This window comes from Trichoplusia ni, chromosome 4 (assembly GCF_003590095.1).
Source record: "Trichoplusia ni isolate ovarian cell line Hi5 chromosome 4, tn1, whole genome shotgun sequence".
In the NCBI taxonomy this organism is placed as follows: domain Eukaryota; kingdom Metazoa; phylum Arthropoda; class Insecta; order Lepidoptera; family Noctuidae; genus Trichoplusia; species Trichoplusia ni.
Genome location: NC_039481.1, coordinates 17,827,391 through 17,852,318, shown reverse-complemented (window position 1 = coordinate 17,852,318; position 24,928 = coordinate 17,827,391). Strand labels below are relative to the sequence as shown.

Genomic DNA, 24,928 nt, shown 5'->3' with positions numbered 1-24,928 from the left:
AGAAAGCTTGTTCTGAGTCTGGGTGTCTGTTGTGCACATGATTTCTATGTTCGTGAAACCCCCACGACACAAGGATTAAATTCCTTAGAGGGAGTTTTTTAAATAAAATATATACATATAAACGGTTCAATTTGAAACCGGTGCTACTCTTTAAGCACTTTAAAAACTTATTCGTGATCTAACATTTTTGTTTAATTTTATTCCATCACCTTTATAGATAAAACTAGCTATAGGTAGACATTAATAATCAAGATCATTTGCAAAATAACCTATTGACAAGCGTTTGCTTCCTATTTGCAGCTGCGGTCGTACAAACAGACGTACACACGTGTACAGACATATTAATATCCATTATACCATTGCTTGAGTTTAATTAGACGAGAAAAACAAGTTGATTAACCTAATGGGCTTTGTTAGGTCTTGGCATGATGATTTTGTTTAAGATGTTGCGTTTTATAGACGCGAAAGTTTTTATGTATGGATGTTTGTTCCTCTTTCACGCAAAAATCACTGAACTGATTTAGACGAAACTTGGTACACAGACAGTTTAAGGCCAGGATTTATGCACAGAATAGTTTTTTCGCGATTTTATTGATCATTTTTTATTTGTGCGGGCCCGCGGGAAACAGCTAAGTACTTTTAATAAGGAAAGGTTGTAAATGAGTTTACATTCTGATATATGGGACCTATTTTTAATGTTTTTTTTCCAAGTAGCAGAATATTTTGGACCCATTATTGTAAAAACATTCTTCAAAATAAATGAATAAGTATTCTAATCTATCCTAAAGTCCAGAGTAGACCTAAAATATGTATGTAGGTAGATAATCAACTACTCAATTGTTAATTCCAATGCAATTAGTACATGTAACAGTTGAATCTGTAATTAGTAGTACATGTAATTGTTCTAATGCAAATATAACAAAACAGATTAACGTAAAGCTTTATGTCAGTAGAACGGTAGCTACATAATCTTAATCAGTTATTTGATAAAATTAAAACCGATAAGTCCGTCAGAAAGATTGAATTACGCAAATTAAGATGATACAGTATGTTAAAATCTCGTGTGACGACAGATTTTTCAGTTTAATGAATTTACTTGTCTCCACTTTCATATGTTTACAGGGTGCTGTCTATTTGTTACAATTATACTCTGTCCTCTCTAAGTCGACCTTTACGACAAATGTCATTAACCGTACCTAATGTAGAATACCTATTTCAGTACAGTTGCTAGTTGCATAACCTCCTCGTCTGGCGTGACGTCATTGTGTGACTCTTAATACTTAATAGACTTGCCTCTTCTTGCTTGCTTTCTTACGAAAAATAATAAGAGCCCTATTATGAATACTGCTGTATGTCTGGCAGTCTGTCCATCTGTGACCAGGCACATCTGACCGGCGGTTTAACTAATAAGATGATTATTTTACAGATGATGTATACTATCTGTCGCCTTGGTGTCAAAAAATAATAAAATATATTTAAATATCTAATAATAATGAAATCAAAACATAAAAATCAAAATCGACCTTAAAACAACAATTGATGCAACTGATGAAATGCCTTTTTTCATGTTTAAAGTCTTAAAACAAATACAGGTGCGGTAAATCATCCAGGTGACATAACTCCTGCAGTTTTAATGTCTTTCGCAACGACATACAACTTGCTCGCTTAAAATTACAAGGCGCTCAGAATAGGGTGTATTTATTTACTGAAATTTAATTGTACTAGTACATTATTTGTAAATATGTTTATGAATATGTAAACATATATTTTTCTGATATTTAAGAAATTACACGTCATTACGTATGGGTCTACACTTATCTGAGTTTCCTCAGCTTAAACTTAGCGTTAGACAAAACACGCCAAGATCATCTAGTTTTTTTTTAATGCGTATGGAAATTAAAAACCCCACTTGAATTAGGCTACATACAAAACTTAAACAGTTATCCATTAAACTAAATATATTATTTTCATATGAATTTATAAACACAAGACAAACTTAGGTCACACAGGTGCGTGTATGAAGGATTGCAACGCATTGCCATACACCGACACAAAAACGCAAATGACGTAGCCCGACGATTCAGGTTTAGTCAGTAAAAGTCTGACACTACCCATTTCCTCCCCCGAGGGAGTGGGTGTCCATGAGGATTCACCCGCCTAAAAAAAAAAAAAAAAAGTTCACACAGGTGTCACGAAGGCCCACAATATGTCGCCTCCAAAAAAAACATAACGCACTAATTGAACTCATCACTGAAACTACTAGACTATGGTTTCTTCATTAGTGGTGTGATAATGATAAAGCCACATAACCAGTTACTTCTGGTTCCAGAATATTATGGTTTCCTAAATGACGCCGATACTTAGATTGCAATTTGCGGCTTGGTTTGATGATTCGATTCTAGAAACGCCTAGACCGAGTGGATAGATCATTTTGATAATTTTTTTAAGGTCTTCTACTCGCTAATCCCGTATGTTTATTGACGTGATAACGTCTTATAATTCCAATTAGCCGGCTGAACGTGCGGTTGTTTTTTTTAACCGCTTCTACATCTGGTTTGATTTTTTTTCAAATTGTCCATTATCTTAGGTTAAGGGAAATTACTTTTACTAGTCTGTGTCTGGTCTGCCCGTGACCACGATACCTGCAAAGGTTTCGAAACGTCGGGAACTAAAATCTAAAATTAAACCGCGATAAAATCCGTAAAAGTACTTTCATTTCAATTGTCCATTATCGTTATACAAATTATACACAAGTTTAATGATGTTGTTTGAAAGGATATTAAATAGATTTAAAAACTTCCTACTAAAACGTAATGTTTGGCAAAAACTTATGACCAACTCGGTGGCCATTTGCAATTTCCTTTTTTTTCTTTCACCTCGAATCGACGTCGAATTTGTTGCGTGCGGTCGCAGACGTTATCCTTTTACGGATATGACATAATCGGATGTGACCACCCAAAATGTCTCTCAATTAACTAATAAGATTAAGTTCCTAATTCCTAGATTCGATCTTATTTGGGTCGAGATAATTAGACAATCTTTTGAAGGAAGTTTTCATTATTAAATCGGTAACAGAGGAAGCATTTAATATTAGGTTTCGAAATAAAAAAAAGTAAAGATTTTGCTGAAAGGTTGGTCTAAAAATACTATATTATTTCTTGTCTACCTAATGTCAATCAAGTCTTAAAATAATTAAGACATACATAAGGAAGTCTTATAGACACTTATGCCGTTAGTAACAGCTTTCAATCTAGACAAATTAATTGAACGGCAAGGCTATTTACTATGACCGATGACGTAATTAAACGAAATAAATAAATAAAAACGAGCGATGGCTTATATTATTATTTCGCCATTGTTTTTGTTTTCTGAGTCACAAAGTGAGAAAAGTTTTCTTTGAAATACTGAACCCAAACAAATCACAACCATTTTGTAATAGAGAGGATAGAGCGTTGATTTGAGGAAATAAGTTAAAAATAAGGGGGAGGATAAAGAAAAAGGTTTAAAAATAACTTTAAAGGGACATTTCGAAAATGTTTCTTTTTTGTATTGCGAAGGGAGGCGGTAAGGTTCGGTTTTACCGTGGTATACGTTACATCAGTAAAAAGAATGTAACAGTTAAATAGGTTGTGGCTTCACTTATGGTAACGCTTATCCCAAACGAGACTGTTAGCCGACACAAACATAGTAAGGAAGTGTAACTGAAATAAGTTAGTAGAGGATAGGACAACTGACGCAAAAAGAGGGGTGTTATAAGTTTGACGTATCTGTTTTTCTAATTGTCTGCATGTGGTGTCATAGCTCCCGACTAGATAGAAAGATTTTATCTAGTTTCTTTTGTAATAAAGGGTTATAATTTCAGAGCATTTCAGAATAATTAATGTCAGGAGTTTTATTTTATTTTAACGAACACAATTTAAAGTTTCATCAGATACCGGCAGCTTTACTCCTGTACTATCTTATAATATGTTTAGGACGTATATGTATGTATACTATACATACATATACACCTATACTCTCAATTCTGCGGGTCAACTTTACTGCAGCGCTTGCGACCGAGTGTTTAGATCCAAACTCGGTCTAGCCAGTCACATCAGGGCTCACGCTAGGAGGTGAATTGCCAATGGTCGCCGTTATCGAAAACGATAAGGAGGACTATATATATATATGTATGTACCTGTAGGATTCAAGCGATCGCCACAATTTATAGAGTTTTAGACATATTAAGCTATTTATATAATATGTATGCCCCTAGTTACTAGACGAACATTAGGGACGTCTCACGTAAGAATGTAAGTATTAGAGACTATTTCACGACATAAATGTCGACGACTGTAAGTACATTTCAAACAAGCTACCACATAACCTTATCGTAAAAGTAACTTATGTAACGTGAACGGTAATAAAGATACCGCACTTCAGTTAACTTAATGAATATAACCGCAACTTTACCTTGACCTGACAACGCCTCGCTACGTATTACGATTTCATTTATGACCGCAGTTGATTGTAAATGTGTACATTACTAGTGCCTGTGCTATGAGCTCATAAAGTCTGGTAGCTTCAGCTGAGATGGAAGTGAGTAGGAGCAGCAGACTATACGTACCTATAGGCGTCTCACTTTATAAACATCTTTCAGAGCACTGGAGCGTCCGTCTCTCCGGAAACCACTATAAACTCAACGGTTTCATCATTGCCTAGAATCCCTATTTTTCTTCCAGACAACATCCCATGAAGCAGACCGCGTATTTCTTTGTGGTACGGTATCTCACTCACACACTAGCTACTGTGCTTAGCTAGCTGTGCTTATCTTATTTAAAGGTGGCCCTGGTCAAGAAACACATTCAGACAATTATGTAGTTTTCTTAATGACCGCCAACAATCCTATATTTTACTGATATGGTTATGAAAGGCGGATGATCTAGTACTGCAGCAGTGCTATGGATAGGCTTAGTTGATTGATTAATGATAGCTCAATAATTAAAGCTTCCCTTTTGAACACTACACTTTCATTTCATTACACGTGCCACAAGAACGAGTGCCGTCATACGCAATGACGTCACACAAATGTCATAAATCCTCTAAACGGCTATGATAGGACTATCAGTTATCGTTCAGATATGACCTAAACCAATAACCTTCGGTGATACAAATAATTCGTAATAATAAACTAAAATTATGAGAATTGCGTAAACAATCTTGTGAGTTTTATCTCCACAGGATTTTCTGAATGTTTGCATAAAAAAATAATACGGTTATCTTATCAAAACTGTCTGCAATTGTTTACGCTTTATTAAGAACGAAACTTTAAAAAATCTGCAGTCAAAAGTAGGTATACATAATAATTTCGTAAGTGTGCATAAAAATGTACCCTCGTTTACAATTAAAATCAAAAATAATTCTATACTTAATATATTTTTATTTATACTAAACATTTTAGCAAAATGTAAAGAAATAGGTTGTTAGGTACTGTGTTAATTAAACCTAACATTCAGAATTTATAATTATTAATGATTTACCTAAGTGCCGATGTCGGCCCATGAGTGTGAGTAAGTAATAAAATATCTATGTAGTCTATGTACCTACCTATAATGCATAAATCATTTAAGAATGATTTCATTCACACTCCTCGACGTTTATTTAAACGCTAAAGAAACTAGTATAATGTAAATTCGAATTCAAATTATGTTTAAAAATATTAAAATTAACCCCCATTCATAAAAAAATATCAATGAAAACCAGACAGCAACCAGTCAAATCAATAAAAAAAAGTTTAAGAATACACTACGCGCGCTGGCAGGTCTATATTAATACAACATGCGGCATGCGCTTGCACGGATCTCCGTACCTAATTTTAGTAGTACGCCATTGCCAGCCAACGAGGGCGCACGCTCGAATTTTATCCCGCCAAAACTGCATTTTTTTCTCATAACACGTGGGCTGTTGAATTAAAACATGTGTTCAATTTGTCAGTGATAATTAAATTGTATAGTTAAGTGATAATTACATGTGTCAAGTGCGTTTGTGAGTTATTTGTGTTCATTGATAAGTAAGAGGTAGGTATCGTGCGTTTGTGACCCGGGGTAAAGTGTTAAATATTTTGACGTATTGCTAAGTTAAATGTTTAACAGTAAACTAACAGTTTGTGGACAGGAAAGTAGATAATGTTAACTACTTCATCAAAGTTAAACTAGCTAAATATTTACTCGAAACAACTAATTAAAATGCGTTCTTTTGCAAATTATGTGTTTGTTTACTTCCTAGATTTAACCGATAAGATTTGAGGTGTATTTCTCATCTATTATGGAAACTTCATAGTTTAAAAAACTTCATAACTTCTGTACTTATTAATTGTTTTCTAATAATAAATATTATAGATAGAGACACGAGCAAACAAAAATCTTTACTAAGTACCGTGGGTAGGTACCGTTACAAAAAAAAACAATTGACGATTCCTACCATTCAAATGCTTTAGTAGTTGTTAATTCGTAATAGAAAGTAATTCATCTCATTTTAAAGGTCGCATTCTTTTGTTGACTTTTTTTGTTTAGATAATTGGACTTAAATAAATAGTCTTTAGTTTAAAAGTAGGTTATGTTTTGATAGTTTCATTCAAGGTTAGGTTAGGTTATGTATGAAAAAGTAAAGTGCATTTCATAATGTAGGTAGGTAGTGCAGATCATGATGATGACCCCTAAGATGACCCACTGACCCAAACTGGGTTTAAATTTAGTTTTGTTCTTTATTATTGTTAAATTAAAATTGTTATCGTTTTAATAGCTAAGTCTTATCGGTCATTTGCGTGTATTAAGGTTAACTAGTGTAGTTGTGAAACAGTTTAATTAAGGTTATTCAGAAGAACGCACAGGTATTGTAGATATCTTCTCAAGTACGACTCATGAACCTAATTTCCAACTTTATGTTAAATGTAGGCAACATCGACAGTTCATTTATTTACTTACCTATTAAAGTTAACGTTACACCTAATTCAACAAATAAAGTTACTTACAATAACATAAACACGTTATAAACGTTAAAACAAAGTACAAATTTTTGTAGTTTTTGGTTAAAACGGAACCCGTACCTAGTATTAAAAAATCATATTTTTAGACTGTGCTATATAACTATGGATCCGCTGATCCGTTTGATCATCTGTCAGCAGGCTGACTCTCATGAACCGTGATAGCTAGGCAGTTAAAATTTGCACATATTATGAATATATTAATAAACATCGAGGTTAAGCAAAAAACTATACGTCTTGATGGGTGACCTATTTGTGACCGGTTTTATTTAAGATTTACTGCCTTAACTCTAACATGCTTTTGTCCGTCCGTGTGGATGATTGTACAGACAAACAGAAAAAGGTTATAAATTAAAGTTGCAGTCCGACGTGTTCTCCGCAGTTTTACACATGGTACTTGCGAATTGTATTAGCTATTAGGTAACACAAACTATTTTTAAATACAAAATTCCATAAAGTGACTTCCCAATATATTACCAAAATGAATCAACCTTTATGAACAAGAAGGTACCTAGGTAACGAACAAACAAAAAAAACACTTCAACAATGCCTTATATACTAATTAAGTTTTTTGCTGCAACTGCATTGTTGTGCCGAATAGACACAAAACTAGACAGACACCTATTTAAAATAGATTTTCTGCTTATCTAAGTTGCCTATTAGACGTCTTGAAATAGCAGCATACTAGGAAATGAGTGGTCAATAACTCTTCATTTATCATCGGTATATGTAGAAACTGGAACGTCGGCGAATATTACTTTTTTTTTAAACAATCAGCTGGTTTTATTTATTTGTACCTAAATAATAAGTTAATAGGTCTTTAGTACGAAAACTCATCTGTTTTAAATGTTAAAGATTTAACCGGTTATTTTTTAAGTTAGATGCGGTGTTTTTTTCAAGTTTTTTGACTGACATTTTAGACGGCGTTTTTTACTTTGCATATATTAAGTGCTAGCTGTTGCTAGCGGCTGGAAGATGCAAATGATCTCAGCTTCCTCCATACAAAATTCTATTGCAATCAGTCCACTTTGAGCTTGAAGATGTAAAAAACATACGCGCTCACATAAAGGTGATAATACATCCACTCTATCGAAAGCGAACGATAAATCGCACACTACCCCATCATTACACATATTTATCATTTGTTCTTATAATATTACTGCTGGAAATAAGTAGGCCTTTTTGTTTTAAACCATTTACTCCTTTTGCTCTAAATCAACCGACGTCTAATTTGCGTTACTTAGCTACCTTCCTGTCATACATGACTCCATAACATCAAGCTACATAAAATGCTTACATTTCCATAAGGTCTTCATGCAGATTATATACATATATTCAGAACTAGACCAAGCACGCGATACGCAGCTGGTACTTTACATGTTCTTCACGGATTTAAAGACAGATTCATGAATGAGACACTGCCTGAGTACCTACTGGAAACTGTCTAACGATCATTTTGAAACATCCATCGAAGGATCGATCTATCTAAACATATTTATTAAATAATCTATACAGAATATCTCATAATTCTATATGCATTGGTAATGGTCTTATATCACTTTTCGATTCTTTCGCTCCGAATCGTCTATCAAATACTTAGCGGGTATAGGCTGTAAAATCTGCAACCTTGAGACACAGGTTTTTACAATAGACCTAATCCTTACTTGATACAGCTCAGACAGCCGATATAAAAAAACAAATTATAAGTATTACACACTATTGCACAATTTTGATAATTTTAATCCTTTAAGACGACATGACAATTAATATTAATTCCTATGCTAACACTATCATTTAAAAGAAGGGAAATAACTACTTTATTTGCTGCCATACTTATTTGTATCACATGGATCAATAAGTCCCGAGACTAACCCAGAGATAGCGCTCGTAGTAAACCAGTAACCACGTCTTTCTAAAGTACTAACCTTTGCTTGAAACATTTAAAAAAAATAAGTCGATCGGACCAGAAACAGCTGAGTTATCGAGGGTAGAGTAAAGTCGTTTTGTAGTTTGTTTTAAAAATGGAAAAAACCGAGTTTCGTGTTCTGATAAAACATTGTTTTTTGATGGGTAAAAACTCCGTGCAAGCAAAACAATGGATTGAAAAATGTTACCCGGACTCTTGTCCATCAAAAGCAACGATTTGTCGGTGGTTTGCCGAGTTTAAACGTGGTCGTACCGACACAAATGACGCGGAACGCGCGGGTAGACCTGTGGAAGCCGTTACATTGGAAAATGTGAGCGAAGTGACAAAAATTATAATGAAAGATCGTAAAGTGAGGCTCCGTGAGATTGCTGAGATGACACAGATATCATATGGAAGTGTATTTACTATCCTTCATGAAAAATTGAGCATGAAAAAGGTTATTTCCAAGTGGGTGCCGCGATTGCTTTCGATGGAACAAAAACAGCAAAGAGTTGATGATTCAGAAAGCTGTTTATCGCTATTTACTCGTAACAAAAAAGATTTCTTGCGTCGTTACGTGACCATGGACGAATTATGGATACATCACTGCACTCCAGAGTCGAAGCGGCAGTCATCTGAGTGGCGCACAGTTGGCGAAAGCCGTCCGAAACGTCCGAAAACGCAGCAGTCAGCTGGCAAAGTCATGGCGTCAGTTTTTTGGGATACGCATGGCGTGATTTTTATTGACTACCTCGAAAAAGGTAAATCGATCAACAGTGATTATTATATTGACTTGCTAGTACGTTTGAAAGAGGAAATCGCAGAAAAACGACCGCACATGCAGAGAACAAAATCCTTTTTCACCAAGACAATGCACCCTGCCACAAGTCGATGAAAACAATGGCAAAATTGGACGAATTGGGCTTTGATCTGCTTCCCCACCCCCCATACTCGCCAGATTTAGCCCCCACTGACTACTGGCTCTTTGCTGATCTTAAAAAAATGCTCCAGGGAAAAAGATTTGGCTCAAATGAGGAGGTCATCGCAGAAACTGAAGGTTATTTTGCAGCGAAAGATATTTTTTTTATAAACATGGTATTGAAAAATTGGAAAAGCGTTGGAATGATTGCATCACCTTAAAAGGTGATTACGTTGATGAATAAAAAACATTTTGCAAAAAAAAATGTTGTTTTCATTGTTAGTCTCGGGACTTATTGATCCATGTGTTATATGCCTAATGAAGATAACATGCTGCAGACGTGTTAAATATACAATGTATTTGTTTTTTTTTTTATGATAAAATTATGTAATATTAGCTTTTACCCGTCGACTCCACAAAGGCCGAGGATATCTCTAAATACAGCACAAAGCCTGGTAACTACACATCTAGATGAAAATTCAATGTCTTGAACTGGGTTCCGTAAGTGCCTGCTAATACATACACAACATTGGATTGTATGCAACATAATACTCATTTTCCATAATGCGAGGACCGAGGGATCAAGTTTAATTTCTAATTAAGCAGGTACCCTAAAAGAGCTTCGGGTTTTAGGGTAAAGGACCATAAAAGATACAAGTTTTAAAGTCAACGCCCGCTAATAACGCAACCACAAACCAGATCAGAATAAAATTTCTTTGAACTACAAAACGTTTTGTGCGTGCCTAACGTGACCATACGTCCTACTATTAACAGGACAGTCCTGCTTTCGAACTATCTGTCCCGCTGTTCGCAGCAAGAGAAGAAATGTCCCACTTATGCAAAGCGTTGCTCATACTTTAAAAAAAACGAAGTTTAACTTGCTAGCACTAAAGGAAGAAATCTGGATAAGTTTAGGACAGATAATTCAACCATATTATAAACAATTTCTGCAATTAGAAACTTTAAAGTGGGAAAGAATTAAACGAAAAAGGTAAAAGAGGCTACTAAAAATTAGAAAAATACAAGACTTCGTTAACAAATAACAATATTTTCTAAATACTTTAACGTTTAAGATAAAACTACAGTTATAAATATGGTCCGATAGATGGAGCTAGTAAAAAAATAACGATTTTAAGCAAGTTCTAGTTACCGTGTCTTTGTTTGCGTTGTCATGACGTCTTTTTACACGCTTGACAAAATTGGTAAGACTTCTTTGTTGTATTTTTTTTAAACGTCAAAAGTTCTTTAAGTAATCTGCCTTCAGAAACCGAGACCGGATTCAAATAAGGTTTATCGGATTGAATTAAAGACTTCTTCATTTCATTTCAGAAATTCTTACTTTAAGAGACGTTGCGCGTTGGTAGAACTGTTGGTCAGAATCCGGATATCAACATTTTTCTACTTGCTAATTGCTTTTTTCGTCAAAGCTTTCTCGCCATAACTCGTGATACCACTTTTTTTTGAGGCACTCTCTCTGGCATTAACTCCTAGTCGACGCCGGTAATGTCCCGAAGGGTATAAATGCAATGCAATTAGTACCTCCATTGGTCTATTGTGACAATAACAACAAATCTTTTTAGGGTTATAAATTCCATAATTTTTCCAGTTCCGTAATAAAATATTAAAAACCGAAGCTGAATTCTGAAGTCCGCTATGTACTTATATGAAGCGTGATAGCTAGACAATTGAATTTTCACAGATGATAAATTACTATAACCAAAAATACGAATAAAAGAAATATTGAGGTAAAGCAACGCTTGTTGCAGTCATTAATTTGATAATGGGTATACCGAATAGATTTTCTACGGAACCCTCAGAGTAGGACGCGCACTTGACCGGACTATTTAAAACAAGATTTTTTTACTGATCAGAAAACACATTGTTATGATCGAAGAAATATATTGATGCTAATCATCTGTGCTATTGACCGACATAGCGATACAATCCTTAAGATAAGGTACATTAATCACGATAGCACAATACATATAATTAACAATGACAATAATATGTTTTTGTAATGATAACTATCTATCGATAAGAGCTTGCGAATTTATCGTTTAAAAAGCCAGACTTTGTTAGAGCGAGACACTGCTAATGCGCCGTCTTGCTTTTATGTCAATAACAGTCGTATTTAAATATAACGACGCAAATTCGTCTTTATGTGTCATGTTGTCCATTTTATTGTCAGGAGCAATAAATAATTAATAGACATTTTATAACTTCACTTAGCTAAGTAGTAAGTAGAGGATGTGACTAAGCTACAACTGCGCAAGTTGATCAGTGATTGATTAACCTTCGCTTGATATGTGGGTGACCATCTATGTCATAACAAGTTCCTTTGTATTTTGAATAAAAGACGAAATGTGGGTCCCGGCTGATAATTATAGATCTTTAAGAGTAGTTACGGGTAGTTAGAATGTCGCACAACCTATCTCACTCAAGGGTATGGTTTTGCCCAGGTTAATTGGATGGGAAGGTCAATCTTGCAATAATTGATCAATCCGTCAACTCATATCAAAAGAGTAGATCTAAATGTAGATTTTTTACTTCAAACTATTTATCTTATTATTTTTTGTACAGGCAAAAGAAGAAGGTCATCATTATAAGAAAGAAACTATCCAGGAGAGTTTCTGATTATCTACAAGAACCCAGTCTTGCCTTTAAGATATGCTCATGTAAAAGATAATAGAAGAATATATAGAAAATAAAGATGCCAGACAAAAGCAAATATAATTCAGAAGGCGATGCGGAGAGTGCGGCGAAACTCAACCCCACCAGTGAATATAGTTTTGAGGAAGCGTTCGAACAAACTGGTATGTATGCAGACATACTTGATTTTAATACACAATTTAGAATTTTAACGTTTTGACGTTTTACTTAGCGCGCTTACTGTAAGCTAATAAGTCATTATGTACTTTGACTGTTGACCTGCCGTAAACAAAAGCCGTATCAATGACACGACACGCTCCAAACTATTAATTTGCATACTAAAAAACAATTATCACTTTCTAGATATATGGGGCAAATAATGTGGTGAGTATGGGAAATTCTTAGGAAAGTTTCATAACTGAGCATTTAACAAGGGTAAAGAAACGTCAGAGGCAAATCTGTGAGGACAGGTTGGTCGTTAAACATATGATGAGGAGAAGAACAAAATATTTTTTTTATATTTTACATGCATTCTCTGGGCAAAGGTCTCCCGTGTTCTTCCAGACCTCTCTATATTTTGCGATTTCTGGCCAGGTGCATCGTCTATGTGACTAGATCATCACACCACCTCGCCGCTTCGGCCACCTCGGCGACAATGTCCTTGTTCTAATAATAATAATTTAGCCTTGTTATCATGTTTTCTTTCATGTTTCCAGGGCATGGCAAGCTCAACCACCTGGTACTCTTCACCAGCGGTCTGATAATGCTGAACGTCTCCATGGAGTCTGTCGGCATGAGCTATGCCATCACAACTGCTGAGTGTGAACTGAAGCTCACAAACAACCACAAAGGATTGGTCAATGCTGCTGCTTTTATTGGTAAGATTAGAGGTTTTTGGTTAAACGAGGCTTTAGGACTCTTTCAAATTCTTTTCCCAAACTTGTATTCTGGATCATGTTGCAGCAATCGTAGTAGACTCTGGACTACCACTGCTGCAATTTATGCTTTTTGAAACTGTTAATATTCTCTTAAGCATTTTGCCAATACAATAATTGAAAATTCATTGTATTGATCGTGAGTGTTCCGCCCCGTACTGAATTTTCAATTATTGTGTTAGAAAAAAATTTAGTATAATAATATGAAAAGTGCAAATTTAATCTAATTTCCATTCATTTATCGGCCACAGTAAATAGCAGAATACTCGCCCAGATCGCATATAATTATCCCATCTAAAACTTGACCTAATCAACTGCAATGCAAAATGTAACCTCATAAGACATTAATTTTCAATAACGTTAGTGATCTATCAAATAAACATATTTATATACCTATGTGTTGATAACGACATTACCAAGTTGTATAAATTATTTACTGCTTTGCAACTATCTATTAAAGTATTAATTAATAACTTGTTTTGCCGCACCGGTTTAGGGATAAATGTATACTAAAAGACACGTTTAAATTGAACCTTATGCTGTTAACTTAGGGTCGATGTGCTACAACAAGAATGTTTACCAGTGTTGAAGCTTTTGCGGCATTTTTATCTTGAAGTAGTTCCGTACATTTCCGTGATTTACCTGTAACATTAACCTCAGGTTTATTACTCTTTTAAAGGAGAATGAATGTGTGGGTTTTACTCACGTTAAACATTAAAAAACAACACCTCGCGATGTTGCCCGTAGAAAAGATATAAGCCCAGTTTTTATTTAAGGTTAAAGCTAACTTCATATAAAATAGTTTCGAAATTGGTCGATAAGGTGGTCCAAAAATACATACTCATATTATACAATATATCATACATACACATAGAAATTGTCTAAGCGGTTAGCGTATTGCCCAGGTTACCGGGTTGAGGAGATAGGCAGTAGCTTCTTTTAAAACATTAGTACTGAGCTGCATCCGGTTAGACTGGAAACCGACCCCAACAACATAGTTGCAAAAAGGCTAGGATGACGATGATATCTACCCAAACACCAATTATTGCAATTTTGCAACCTCTCTTTGCGTCTCAACACGTTTTTTGTAGGGTAATATTGTAAATCTACTTATCGAAAATAATCTGACGGGAACGTAAAATCGAGCTAAAAACTATCCTTTGTCCTAACTATCCCTTCTCCTGGTTATAAACGGTTCAATGGATTCTGCGTGAAAGAGAAACAAACAACCAAACATTCGAACTAGCCGTTCCTAATAATCCTTGTGGTTTCTTCCCAGGTATAATCAGCACGTCTTTCCTGTGGGGCTACTTGGGTGACAGGATAGGACGGCGAGCTGTCATGCTGCCAGCGATCCTGCTGTCTGCTGTCTTCTCCATCATATCCTCGTTCTCAAGCAGCGTGTGGATGCTGATGGGCTTCAGGTTCCTTACTGGCTGCTTGTAAGTAGTCACGGATATTTCGTGGTATTGTCTTATTTGAAGTTTTTGGGTTGGATGTACTCGGAACTTGAATTGCAGCTGTTTTATTAGTATTTTTACATTATAGGTCTAAAGAGAGGTAGTACATGTCGCAATTCTTAAAACTATTTAGACAAAGTTTTTCTATTCAATCTATTAATATTTTAATTACATTGGTCAACTAAAAACTGAATAATGGTAGAAAATGAAACTATTTGATTGCCTTAGAATTACGCATGTATTATCTTTTTTACGGTTGCTGAAGAAATGGATGCACTAGAAATTATAAAGTTAGCATAAAAATAAATTCAAATATTTTTCAATACGAACTTTTCTTACAACTGGCGCTCTAACATTATCCAAGAAGTTATTTCTTGCCGTGGAGAACTTACAAAGATTACTTACAAGCAAAACTAGTAAACGAAATCAAAAACAGATATGAAACAAAGTTTAACATATTACACGTGAAATGATAAATATCCACGTAACTGCGCATTTTGCTTCGTCAGTAGGTTAGTGTTGCAAGCACGAGTAACGGATTATAATTGTTCTATTTTGTGTCAGTTCAATATATGATAAGCGATGGAATATGCTGCTCACTTACTTGTATAATATTAAATCATTACAATTAATGTTATGTAACCAAACTTATAGGAATGCGTAGATATTTGGTTCCAAAAAGGTTTGCAACAGGATACCGGTAAAAATTGGCTAAAGAAAAACTAATTTTCCTTTATTAATATGGAGTTGAGTGATAAGGCTAGTTAATTATTGCCTTTGCCCAGCAGTGGGATCAATTATTCTACTTACTCCTTTAAATTTTTGGGGACTACTAGTTTTAATTTTCATTGACGCACATGACATTGACACCTTTGATATATTTGCCTCGACTATTCTGATGACATAGACAATGAGAAACTGAATATGACTAATTTGGGGCTTGTAAGCTTTTATAAAGATGAACGAATATTAGCACAGGCAGTTACAATAGACTGCGTTTCTGCCATGCAATGGCAAAGCAACTGGCTATCTTCTCTCTCTTCCCCAAGGCAAAGTAATTTCTTCAGTATTTCCAATCATCACCATCATCATCAGCTGTAGCCTCTAACATCTATGACAGATCATTGAAACAGCAGCCGTGTTAGTTCTTTCGACTTTGCGCTGGATCCTATCTATTTCCATTAGGTCTCAAGAAAAGCTCAGTCCTAACAGTTTCTTTCTCGTCTTCCAGGATATCAGCCTCCAGCGCCACAGTGTACGCGTACCTGGGTGAGATGCACGCGCACTCCAAGCGCGCGGCCGCCATCGCGTGGAGCTCAGTCTTCATATCACTATCCTTCATTATATTACCAGGTGTGAAACAGTTTTCTATACTAGAGTTAAAGTAATAATGCCCTCATAATCGATTTCCGCCACGGCATCTGACGTCACTGGACGTCAGTCAATTGCCCTGCGCATATTATAGTGAACAAAAAAGCATTCTTGTATCCTGATGAGACCGGAGAGAGATCAGGCGCAAGACTTACATTTTAAATGTCTTCCGAAACTCGGTAGCTATGATGATTTTCTAAAACTCATACAATATTCGAAAAGCCGGTGTGCTGCTTGGGATTGAACTCGAAACCTTTGACTTGGTAGTCCTGCGGTCTTACCACAAGGCTGTCCCACCTACATGTAATGAATAATAATGAAACCCACCAAGTGCTGAGTATTTTGTGTTTAGAGGTTTATAAACCTATTATACAATTTTAAATCCTTATTTAGTTTATGTAACTAGTTTTTCGTTCTAAGCCTGTTAATACACAACAGGAATAAGTTCCTCCTTCTCCTTGAATTACTGTTCTCATTATTGAAGGCCAAGAGCCCTCGTTTCTAGGGATACCTATCTTCTTTATTATGTTTCTTCTATTTCTGTCATAATATTTTATGCTTCTTCATCATCATCATCAGCCCATATTCGTCATCTGATGGACATAAGTACGCTCTTTTATCGGGTAATTTAACTATACAGCCCTGTAACAGACAGACCTACTAATGAGGAGAACAATTCGGTTATGACACTAATGACACAACTAATTTTTCAAGGTTTCTCAAGTTTGTTGAAGATTTGCGATATTACGTATCTTGAAATAGCAAATCTTATATAATATATCGTGATAACGTGAGCTTGACGTGACCTCCTGATACAAATGTTTACTCTCATTAGGTGATTTTGTGTAATATAACGATCAAAATTACAAACGTCTCAATTAAAATTCCCGGCAATAAGATTATTAGGAAACATGTACCAATTATTATTTTATTAATGTATAATCGAAATATAGCTAAAATTTTCTAAGTATGATAAATAAATATAATCTAATGCATCAAAAACTTCATCCTCATCGCTTGAAATTAGTGGCAATGCTAAAATCTTCTATGCGAGGACCCACAATTTATAAGAAACTAAAGACTAACTACATGACTATATTAATAGACCAGAGGTCAAAACACTGTAGTATTAAAATGGCAAAGCAAAGTCACTTCTCAAAAGAATTCTTTTTGTTACCAGTCTATCTCAATAAAACATTGTCGAGAATCTAGATCTTCATATTAACCATTTCCAGTTGTATATCTAACACTAGACCATTTTTTTATACTATCTCAAATCGCATAAATAGTTTCAATTGAGCCTATATTTATGCTTGACTGACCCAAAAACTATTATTACATTATATAGGTTTTCTTATCGCTATTACCCAGTGATTTACATTGTTGTGTAATACGTCAGTGGTATGATAACATTCTTGCTATATTTGCACGAAAAGACAGAAATGTTTGACTGTTTGTATAGGAATCTTATGTTATAGTAAAGTTAATTAAATTATGTAACTGCGCATTTGAAAGGTTGCGATAAAGTTTGTTTACAAAATTACGTCACATTAGAATGAATTTTCACTGCATGCAACATGGTGCATTATTTATAAGATATTTAACACAGACAGTCTAATTTACCTGTCAGGTACATTTAAATATTGCATACTTATCGTTTATTTTATTGAATCATTAAAATTCATAAAGATAAAACGCGTCAAAGGTGGTGAACTGATGAAACTTGTGGAAGTGAGGGCTAATGATGTCACTTGTCACTAAAAAGTGTACTGATAAGTGCCGTCACACAAGATTTAAATTTACTGTATCATTTTTTTTTGTTTACACGATATAAGGAACAAATGGTATCTGATATTGATTCTAGAAGTCAAAACACCAATAAAGCCACAGTTTGGAATTTTCTCCTTTTTCCTAGAAACACGGCCTACTGTGAAATGTGCTACCTTTAGAAAAATCATAATTTAAAGCCATTAGCTATTTTTTGGACACTTGCAAGGGAATCGAAAACTACAGGGTTTTATGTAACCCTGACTCGCATTTCCCCGGTATTTTTCGGTTTCGGAATCGTCTTCACAAATATTGAAGTCACATGCTCAAAGACACTCCAAAGTAAAACCCATCGTGTAACAAACATACTCTCTATTTATAACTAATGGTGTGTGTAATGCATGTGTAAATGAATCAGGTAGGAAGGATAAAAATTTAACTTACCAAGCTTCTTTCAGTTCAAAATGGCAGCCACTAAAGATTCATAATACCAATGCAAACTGCTAATTTCAACTGCCGGCAATGTGGTCTCACGGCTCAATTTATCCGGCGGCAAAAACAGTTTCAAACTGTCTAAATACCTTTGTTTAATTATTCATCCTTATTCGAAATTATTTTGAGACGAATCTAGATGTAAATACAGCATCTGTAACAACAATCAAATATTCAGTCAATATTCAGACGACCGTTTCATGTTTGCAGCAACGCCCAAATTTTCCCCATTAACATAAAGTGACTTGCATTTTAATGAACCCAAGACGTCTTTTTAGATGGTAACAATTTATATAAATGAATAAAATTCTGTCAAATAACAGAGCAACACGTGACAAAGTCTACAGCTATTAAAATAAAATATAATAAGCTACTGAATTCGATACAAAAGTCTACCAGAGACCTTGTAATTGGAAATTAAATAAATTATATAGTTTGTTCAGCAAATAAGGAAAATTATATCAATATTACAATTGCAGAATAAACTGAATTGAAATGTATCTCAATCGGAAGAGCTTCGTGAGACGTTTAATTTACACTATGGAGACTAATAACCATCGTTTATAAGGCCTTATTTTTTAATATCTGAAAATTAAGTCTGTATTATCGCAGTAATTAATTTTACAAATAATATAAACAATGACTACCGCTTCCGCTAAAATCATCACAGGGAGGTTGCCTACCGCCTCTTAAAGTATTGCAGGCGTGAAAAAAAATGCTGCTGCGCGCCGTTTATAGCTCTGTCACGCTTCAACAACCATAACATGGTGGTCTCTTAGGCCACCAGTGAGAAAGAGATAGTTATATTTTTCAGTATACATCTTATTATCAGTCTACATACATTATGTACTTAATTTCGCTTGTTCACATGTACTTTCAAGCATCACATTTTCGATCAAGATGTTAATTTTGTACATGCTTGTAATGTTCATAAGCAGTAACGCTTACATTACAAATAATTTAAATAGTCATGGAACGGCCTGTTAATACAGTAACGTACAGTAAATTCTTCACTATTGACAAATTATTTTAAAGAATCAAAAATTAAGGTTATTTATTTGTTAAACATAGGTGTATTTAGTGAGTTGAGGGATCAGATAGGTAGCTGTCGCTCCTTGTAAAACACTGCTACTTAGCTGAATCCGGTTAGACTGCAAGCTGACCCCAACATAGTTGGGAAAAAGGCTAGGACGATGATGAGGTGCATTTAGTGCTGGTTTTAAATATACATAAGGAGCCAATAAAAATAAAAATATCTAAATGGTTAATTTCAGGCCTCGCTTGGCTGATTATCCCTGGGAAATGGTCGTTCAGTCTGGGCTATATGCAGATTGCTCCTTGGAGAGCGTTTGTCTGGCTGTGGTGTGCCCCAGGGCTGGCTGCTGCGGCCATCCTGCTGTTCCTGCCTGAAAGTCCAAGATATCTCTTGGCATCGAGAGGTCCGGATGCCGCGCTACCGGTGCTAGCTCAAATGTATGCGTGGAATACAGGGAAGAAGGCTGAGGACTTTCCAGTTAGTATTTCTACTTCTGAATTTTCACTGTTTTGAAGTTTTAATTTCCTGATATAATTTGTACCTAGTATAAGCTGGTGGTGATAGGTGGCTATAATAAGTTGGTGTCAAATGACAATGCCAAATTTCGTAATATATTTTATCATCCAACCTAATAGTTTATCCTCCTTCATTCGTCGTTATTAGTTTTTCTTTAGCCTATTTTTATGGAACCCTAAGTGTCGCGAGTCAAACTCTCCATCTCTATATATTTGTTTTCTTTATCAGGTGACAAAAATAGCCTCAGGCAGTGAGGAAGTGAAGGCAGGAGGCTTCGCGGGTGCTGTCAAGAACCTTGGTCTGATGTTCAGGCCTCCGCTGCTCAAATGTGTGTTCATATCCCATATCTCTATGTTTGCTGTGTTCATGGTGTAAGTATATTTTCATTTCTTCTCTGCCTTCATCTAAGTATTTATTTTGGGATCAGATAAATGAGTTTTACTTTCATTTTCTACTGCTCTTTATCTCAGCATTTAGCCTAATTTTCTCAATCTTCAAATTACATAACTTCGTTTATGTAACCAATTTATGCTCCTTCTCTCGCTAGAAAGGCAGGTTCAGTGGATTTCTTGTCTTTGATGCAGGATCTCTTCTGGATATTTGATTTCGTAAGCTTTCTCCTTTGGATCATAGGTCAAGTGGTCTGTACGTGTGGGTGCCAGATATATTAAACAACATTTTGAGTAACAGCGGCAGTCAGAAGATTACAATATGCCAGATTATTCGGGAAAAGACTCTAAATGCTAGCGTAAGTAAAAATATACTTCCTTGTTTTAAATTATGTCTTAGATAAACACATTGACAAATTCACAAGACCTTAACACAAAAACTAGGTAAATATAGAATGTTAGTAAAATAACATTTATTTAACAACTTCACTTTCTCGTATCTATCGGCACCTGCCCTACTAATTTGGACTCCTATTAATTTGTACACAAATCGGAGTCCTTAACTATGAGCTGTCGAGGTGGCGTGTGAGCGACTGAAATTCGCTAAGTTACTTACCGAATTATACTGCTAACTATACCAATAGTATTTATGAATAACTTAACAAAGTTTTCCTTGATTGTAGCTTGCGACAACCGAGGCCCAGTGTGAAGCAGAAATATCAGTGGCGGTGTTCCCGATCTCCATGTCCATGGGGGCGGTATTCGCGCTCACGTACTTAGCAATAGGGTTCCTTATCAATAAAGTCGGCAGGAAGACGCTCTACAGTAAGTTTTTTTTTGGGCAAGCCCACTTCACATCAGTGCAACTCCTGTTAACTAGGATTAAAAACGAAAGGAACACCACCAACCACTTAAGATGAAGTATTTATTGTTAAGCTAAATAAAAGGATGAATGCATTCTTAATGGAAATCATCAGATATCATGTATTTAAGTATTTTATAAAGAAGTCTACAGTTTCGCAAAGGGACACCACCACAATTTTGTACAGATCTTGATAGTGTTAAGTAAATTGCGAAAACAAAAGCAGTTCTATTTCGGTACAGAATTTTATTTTATGTCTCGCATCTGTCTGGCCTTAAGTCTCAAGGTCTAAAATTGAATAATGTTACATTAATCTGAAGTCTTTTGGTAAAAGTAGCTTTATAACCTACCTTCTTCTTTATTTTAAAGCTAAACTTATTTTATCAAGCCTGAACCTTACTTCCAGGCGGTATAATGGTTATCTGCGGGCTGGCCACTATAGGCGCGGCCTTCGTCCCCGAGGGCGTGAGCGCGACGGTGTTGCTCATCGTGTCGCTGTGCTCGGGCTGCGCGGCCTCCATACTGGCGGCCATCGCGGTCGATGTGTTCCCTACTTCTATGAGGTAAGAGTAGACCATAGTTAAGACAAATAGGACCAAGGAATGTTCTAGAATGGCTAAACGTTTCATTAAGGCTGTTCGTTAGGGGGTGTGTATTTAAGCAATGTAAAAGGATGATTCACCTTCGCGGAATATTAAATGGGTGTAATATTCGTCATTATTAATCTAGAAAATGTTGAAACAGGTTTTATTATACGCTTGTTTTATGTCCCACTGCTGGGCAAACACCTCTCCCTTTCTCTTACACACCTCTTTATCTAAGCGATTTTTGACCACGTGCACCCCACGTGTCAGGAAAATCAAGATTTAGTGCAAATGATTTATTTACTAATGTAATAAATTAACTAATATACTAAATAAACTAATATACTTTGTAGTTACTATCGTATTCAACAACGATCCAGCAACATTTCTGACATCGGCAAATACAATTTTAAAATAAATAGAAGTTTTAAAATTCATCATTCACCAAGTAAAATATGGTTCTGGACGTTTATTAACCTTCATACACCATTGCAGAGCGATGTCGATGTGCGTGATGTACATGGTGGGTCGCGCGGGCGCGGCGCTGGGCTCGTGGCTGCTGGGCGCCGCGCTGGACCTGCACTGTCTGGAGGCCTTCACTGCCTTCGGGGTCTTCACTGCAGGTCAGTCATGAGCGGTTATACTTGTGGTATATACAGCCTGCAACATCATTAATGTCACGATGGTAGCGCCTCGCTGTAGAGTAGGAACTTCTCATAGGACAGAAAAATGTGTAATTGAGAAAAATACCAAAAAAATATTTATAAACCACATGTTAAAATTTAAATTTGTTATAATAAAACAAATACATTAATGCAAATTTAAACATGTACACCTTTTAATATAGTATAATTTTGTAATTACCTTCCTGCCCGACTGGGATTTAATTATTGTACGCCTAAATGGGCTGATTGTAGTACTGTATTATTGTTATTTAACACCTGTAACCTGCTCAATCAAAACAATAAAGATACTTTGAGTTTGACTTATATATAATACTTCTATCTTTCTTATTTCAGCTTCAACTCTTCTTATGCTGCTATGGCCAGACCCGACGAAGGTTCGAAGGGAGCTGGAAGAAAAGGGATTTACCTTCTAAGTCTATGTTACATAGTTATAAACAAAACTGTTCCAACAAGAGACTGATAAAAGACAGTTTAAGCATTCGTAATCAATACGAGGCATTTAGAATTTATTTTTATTAATCTATTTAAATAAACTATTGAGATAATTTTATTATAACAGTGAAGTTTCATTTCTTATGCAATTCCTTATTTATTTTGCCAGTTAACCAGAGACGAACAGCAGCGCCATCTATTGAAATCTTTTAAAACTACTCGACGATGTGGAACAATAGTAGCAGACTATGTTCATGTAAAATAAAACTAGATGTCGCTAGTGGCCACTTTAGAGTTTTGCTCTCGATGTAACTGAAACAGTGAAAAGATAACTCGATACCTATTAATTTTCGACCAAAAATGTATAACAATGTAAAGTTCTTTTTGGATATTGTGTAAGAAACGATTTCGAGTAAGTTCCTTATCAATAAACCTTACATACCTACCCTTCATAATGATCCAGTAGAGTGATTTATGTAGCTATTAACAGTTTTTTTAAGCGCTCCTACAAAACTAGTTCTTAATCTAAGGGATGAAGTGACAAATGACCTTATTATAAACATATTAGAGATAATGTTTATCCGATTGTGTGTAATCATCTCCGCAACCCGTTGACACGTTTTTGTCAACCCTTGTTAGGGGTTGAAAATTAGAGCGAGTGTTGATAATATGTTATTTTTAACACATTCCCGCGAATTATAAGACCGTTACAACTTATGACAGAATAATCTTCAGGCATCTTAAAAAATATAAAAATATAGAAATTAAGTTTTTGTTTTATTCCGAATATGTAGTTACCTTCACTTAAATTTCGGACTGTCATTCTTATGAACGAAAATCCTGCAAGATACTGCATTTAAATAGCGGCTGGTAGCAGTAAAATAACTAAAATCATAAAGGAATTGATTGAAAAAATTTGATTAAGAAACAAACGCAAATTCATTTTAATTACAACTATAAAAGTTTAGTCTGCCTTTAGAAACAAAAGTAACTTATCAAGATACCTTTCTTTAAAACAAGTGCATTCCAAAAAGGTCAGACACAGTGCGTGGTTCCACTCGCTATTTCTACAAAAAACAATAAAAAACAAGTCTAATCATTCGGATCCGTCTCGAATACCCAAAAATGTTTTGATAGAGTATTTTATGACGAAATAATAGCTAAAGTATCACTGAGAGGAAAAAAATGGTCGAATTATTGTGAAAAAAGCCGGGGCCGCAGGTAGTGGTGGTATTTTGTAATGCTATGGGAATTTCGCTTTAGTTGTATGCGGTTTGCCGATCGTAGTACTATAGAGAGATTGGACTACTAAACTGCAAGCCTAGTAATCTTACAACACAAGTAACTACAATGATTAGTATACTTACCCCACTACTGGTATAAGACTAAGTTTTATGTGAGGTCTAGCTAAACACCAATACGGATATCTTAAAACATTATCCTATTTTCTATTTATCCCGCTACGGCGTCTACGGTAGAGCAAAAACAAGGGTTATGATAATGGCCTGTTTGTGTATGTCGGTATGGATGTTCCTGTAACCTGTAAAATAATTATCATTATTGGATAAATGAGGTGTCATGGAAGCCTTTTGGTCATCCGCTGGTTATTGCGCCGCCCAACTCATGCGTCTACATAAAAAAAAAACTATGTTTGTACAAGACCATATTCTGCTGTTGTTTATAACGTAGGCTAATATAACTTATACCTAATGGCCTACGATGAATGGAAGCATAATTAATCGCACTTCATGGCCCCCGCAGATCTTTTTCCTATGAACATGGTATGGCCATTTGAACTGGTTTGACTATCGTGCTTTAAGGAGGCTAAGGATTATCCGAAATGCAAAGGTATAAGTGATCTTAAAGCCTCCTCGATAAAATTATAATTTCAACCCTTTAAAAA

At 35.3% G+C, this 24,928-nt stretch overlaps 2 protein-coding genes across 5 annotated transcripts in view; one reads left to right on the top strand and one right to left on the bottom strand.

Moving 5' to 3' along the window:
* LOC113493380 (putative transporter svop-1) overlaps positions 1-18,874 on the bottom strand; it is a 31,656-nt gene extending 12,782 nt beyond the window's left edge. For all 3 annotated transcript variants that reach the window (XM_026871334.1, XM_026871337.1, XM_026871338.1), the window contains exon 1: positions 18,473-18,874. The gene's annotated coding sequence lies outside the window, so the exon portion shown is untranslated. The remainder of the gene's footprint in view (positions 1-18,472) is intronic.
* On the top strand, positions 5,781-23,149 carry LOC113493379 (synaptic vesicle glycoprotein 2A-like). Of its 2 annotated transcripts, none has more exons than XM_026871332.1 (12): positions 5,781-6,056; positions 12,427-12,659; positions 13,212-13,373; positions 14,710-14,872; positions 16,122-16,243; positions 19,795-20,033; positions 20,301-20,443; positions 20,706-20,820; positions 21,145-21,286; positions 21,730-21,886; positions 22,403-22,530; positions 22,927-23,149. In XM_026871332.1, exons 2-12 carry the CDS (start codon positions 12,557-12,559, stop codon positions 23,004-23,006), a joined length of 1,554 nt encoding a protein of 517 aa, XP_026727133.1. In that variant the 5' UTR covers positions 5,781-6,056; positions 12,427-12,556; the 3' UTR covers positions 23,007-23,149. The 2 variants fall into 2 exon arrangements, with proteins under 2 accessions (XP_026727133.1, XP_026727134.1); XM_026871333.1 differs by lacking the exon at positions 5,781-6,056 and adding an exon at positions 12,006-12,152.
* Positions 23,150-24,928: the final 1,779 nt, after the last annotated feature.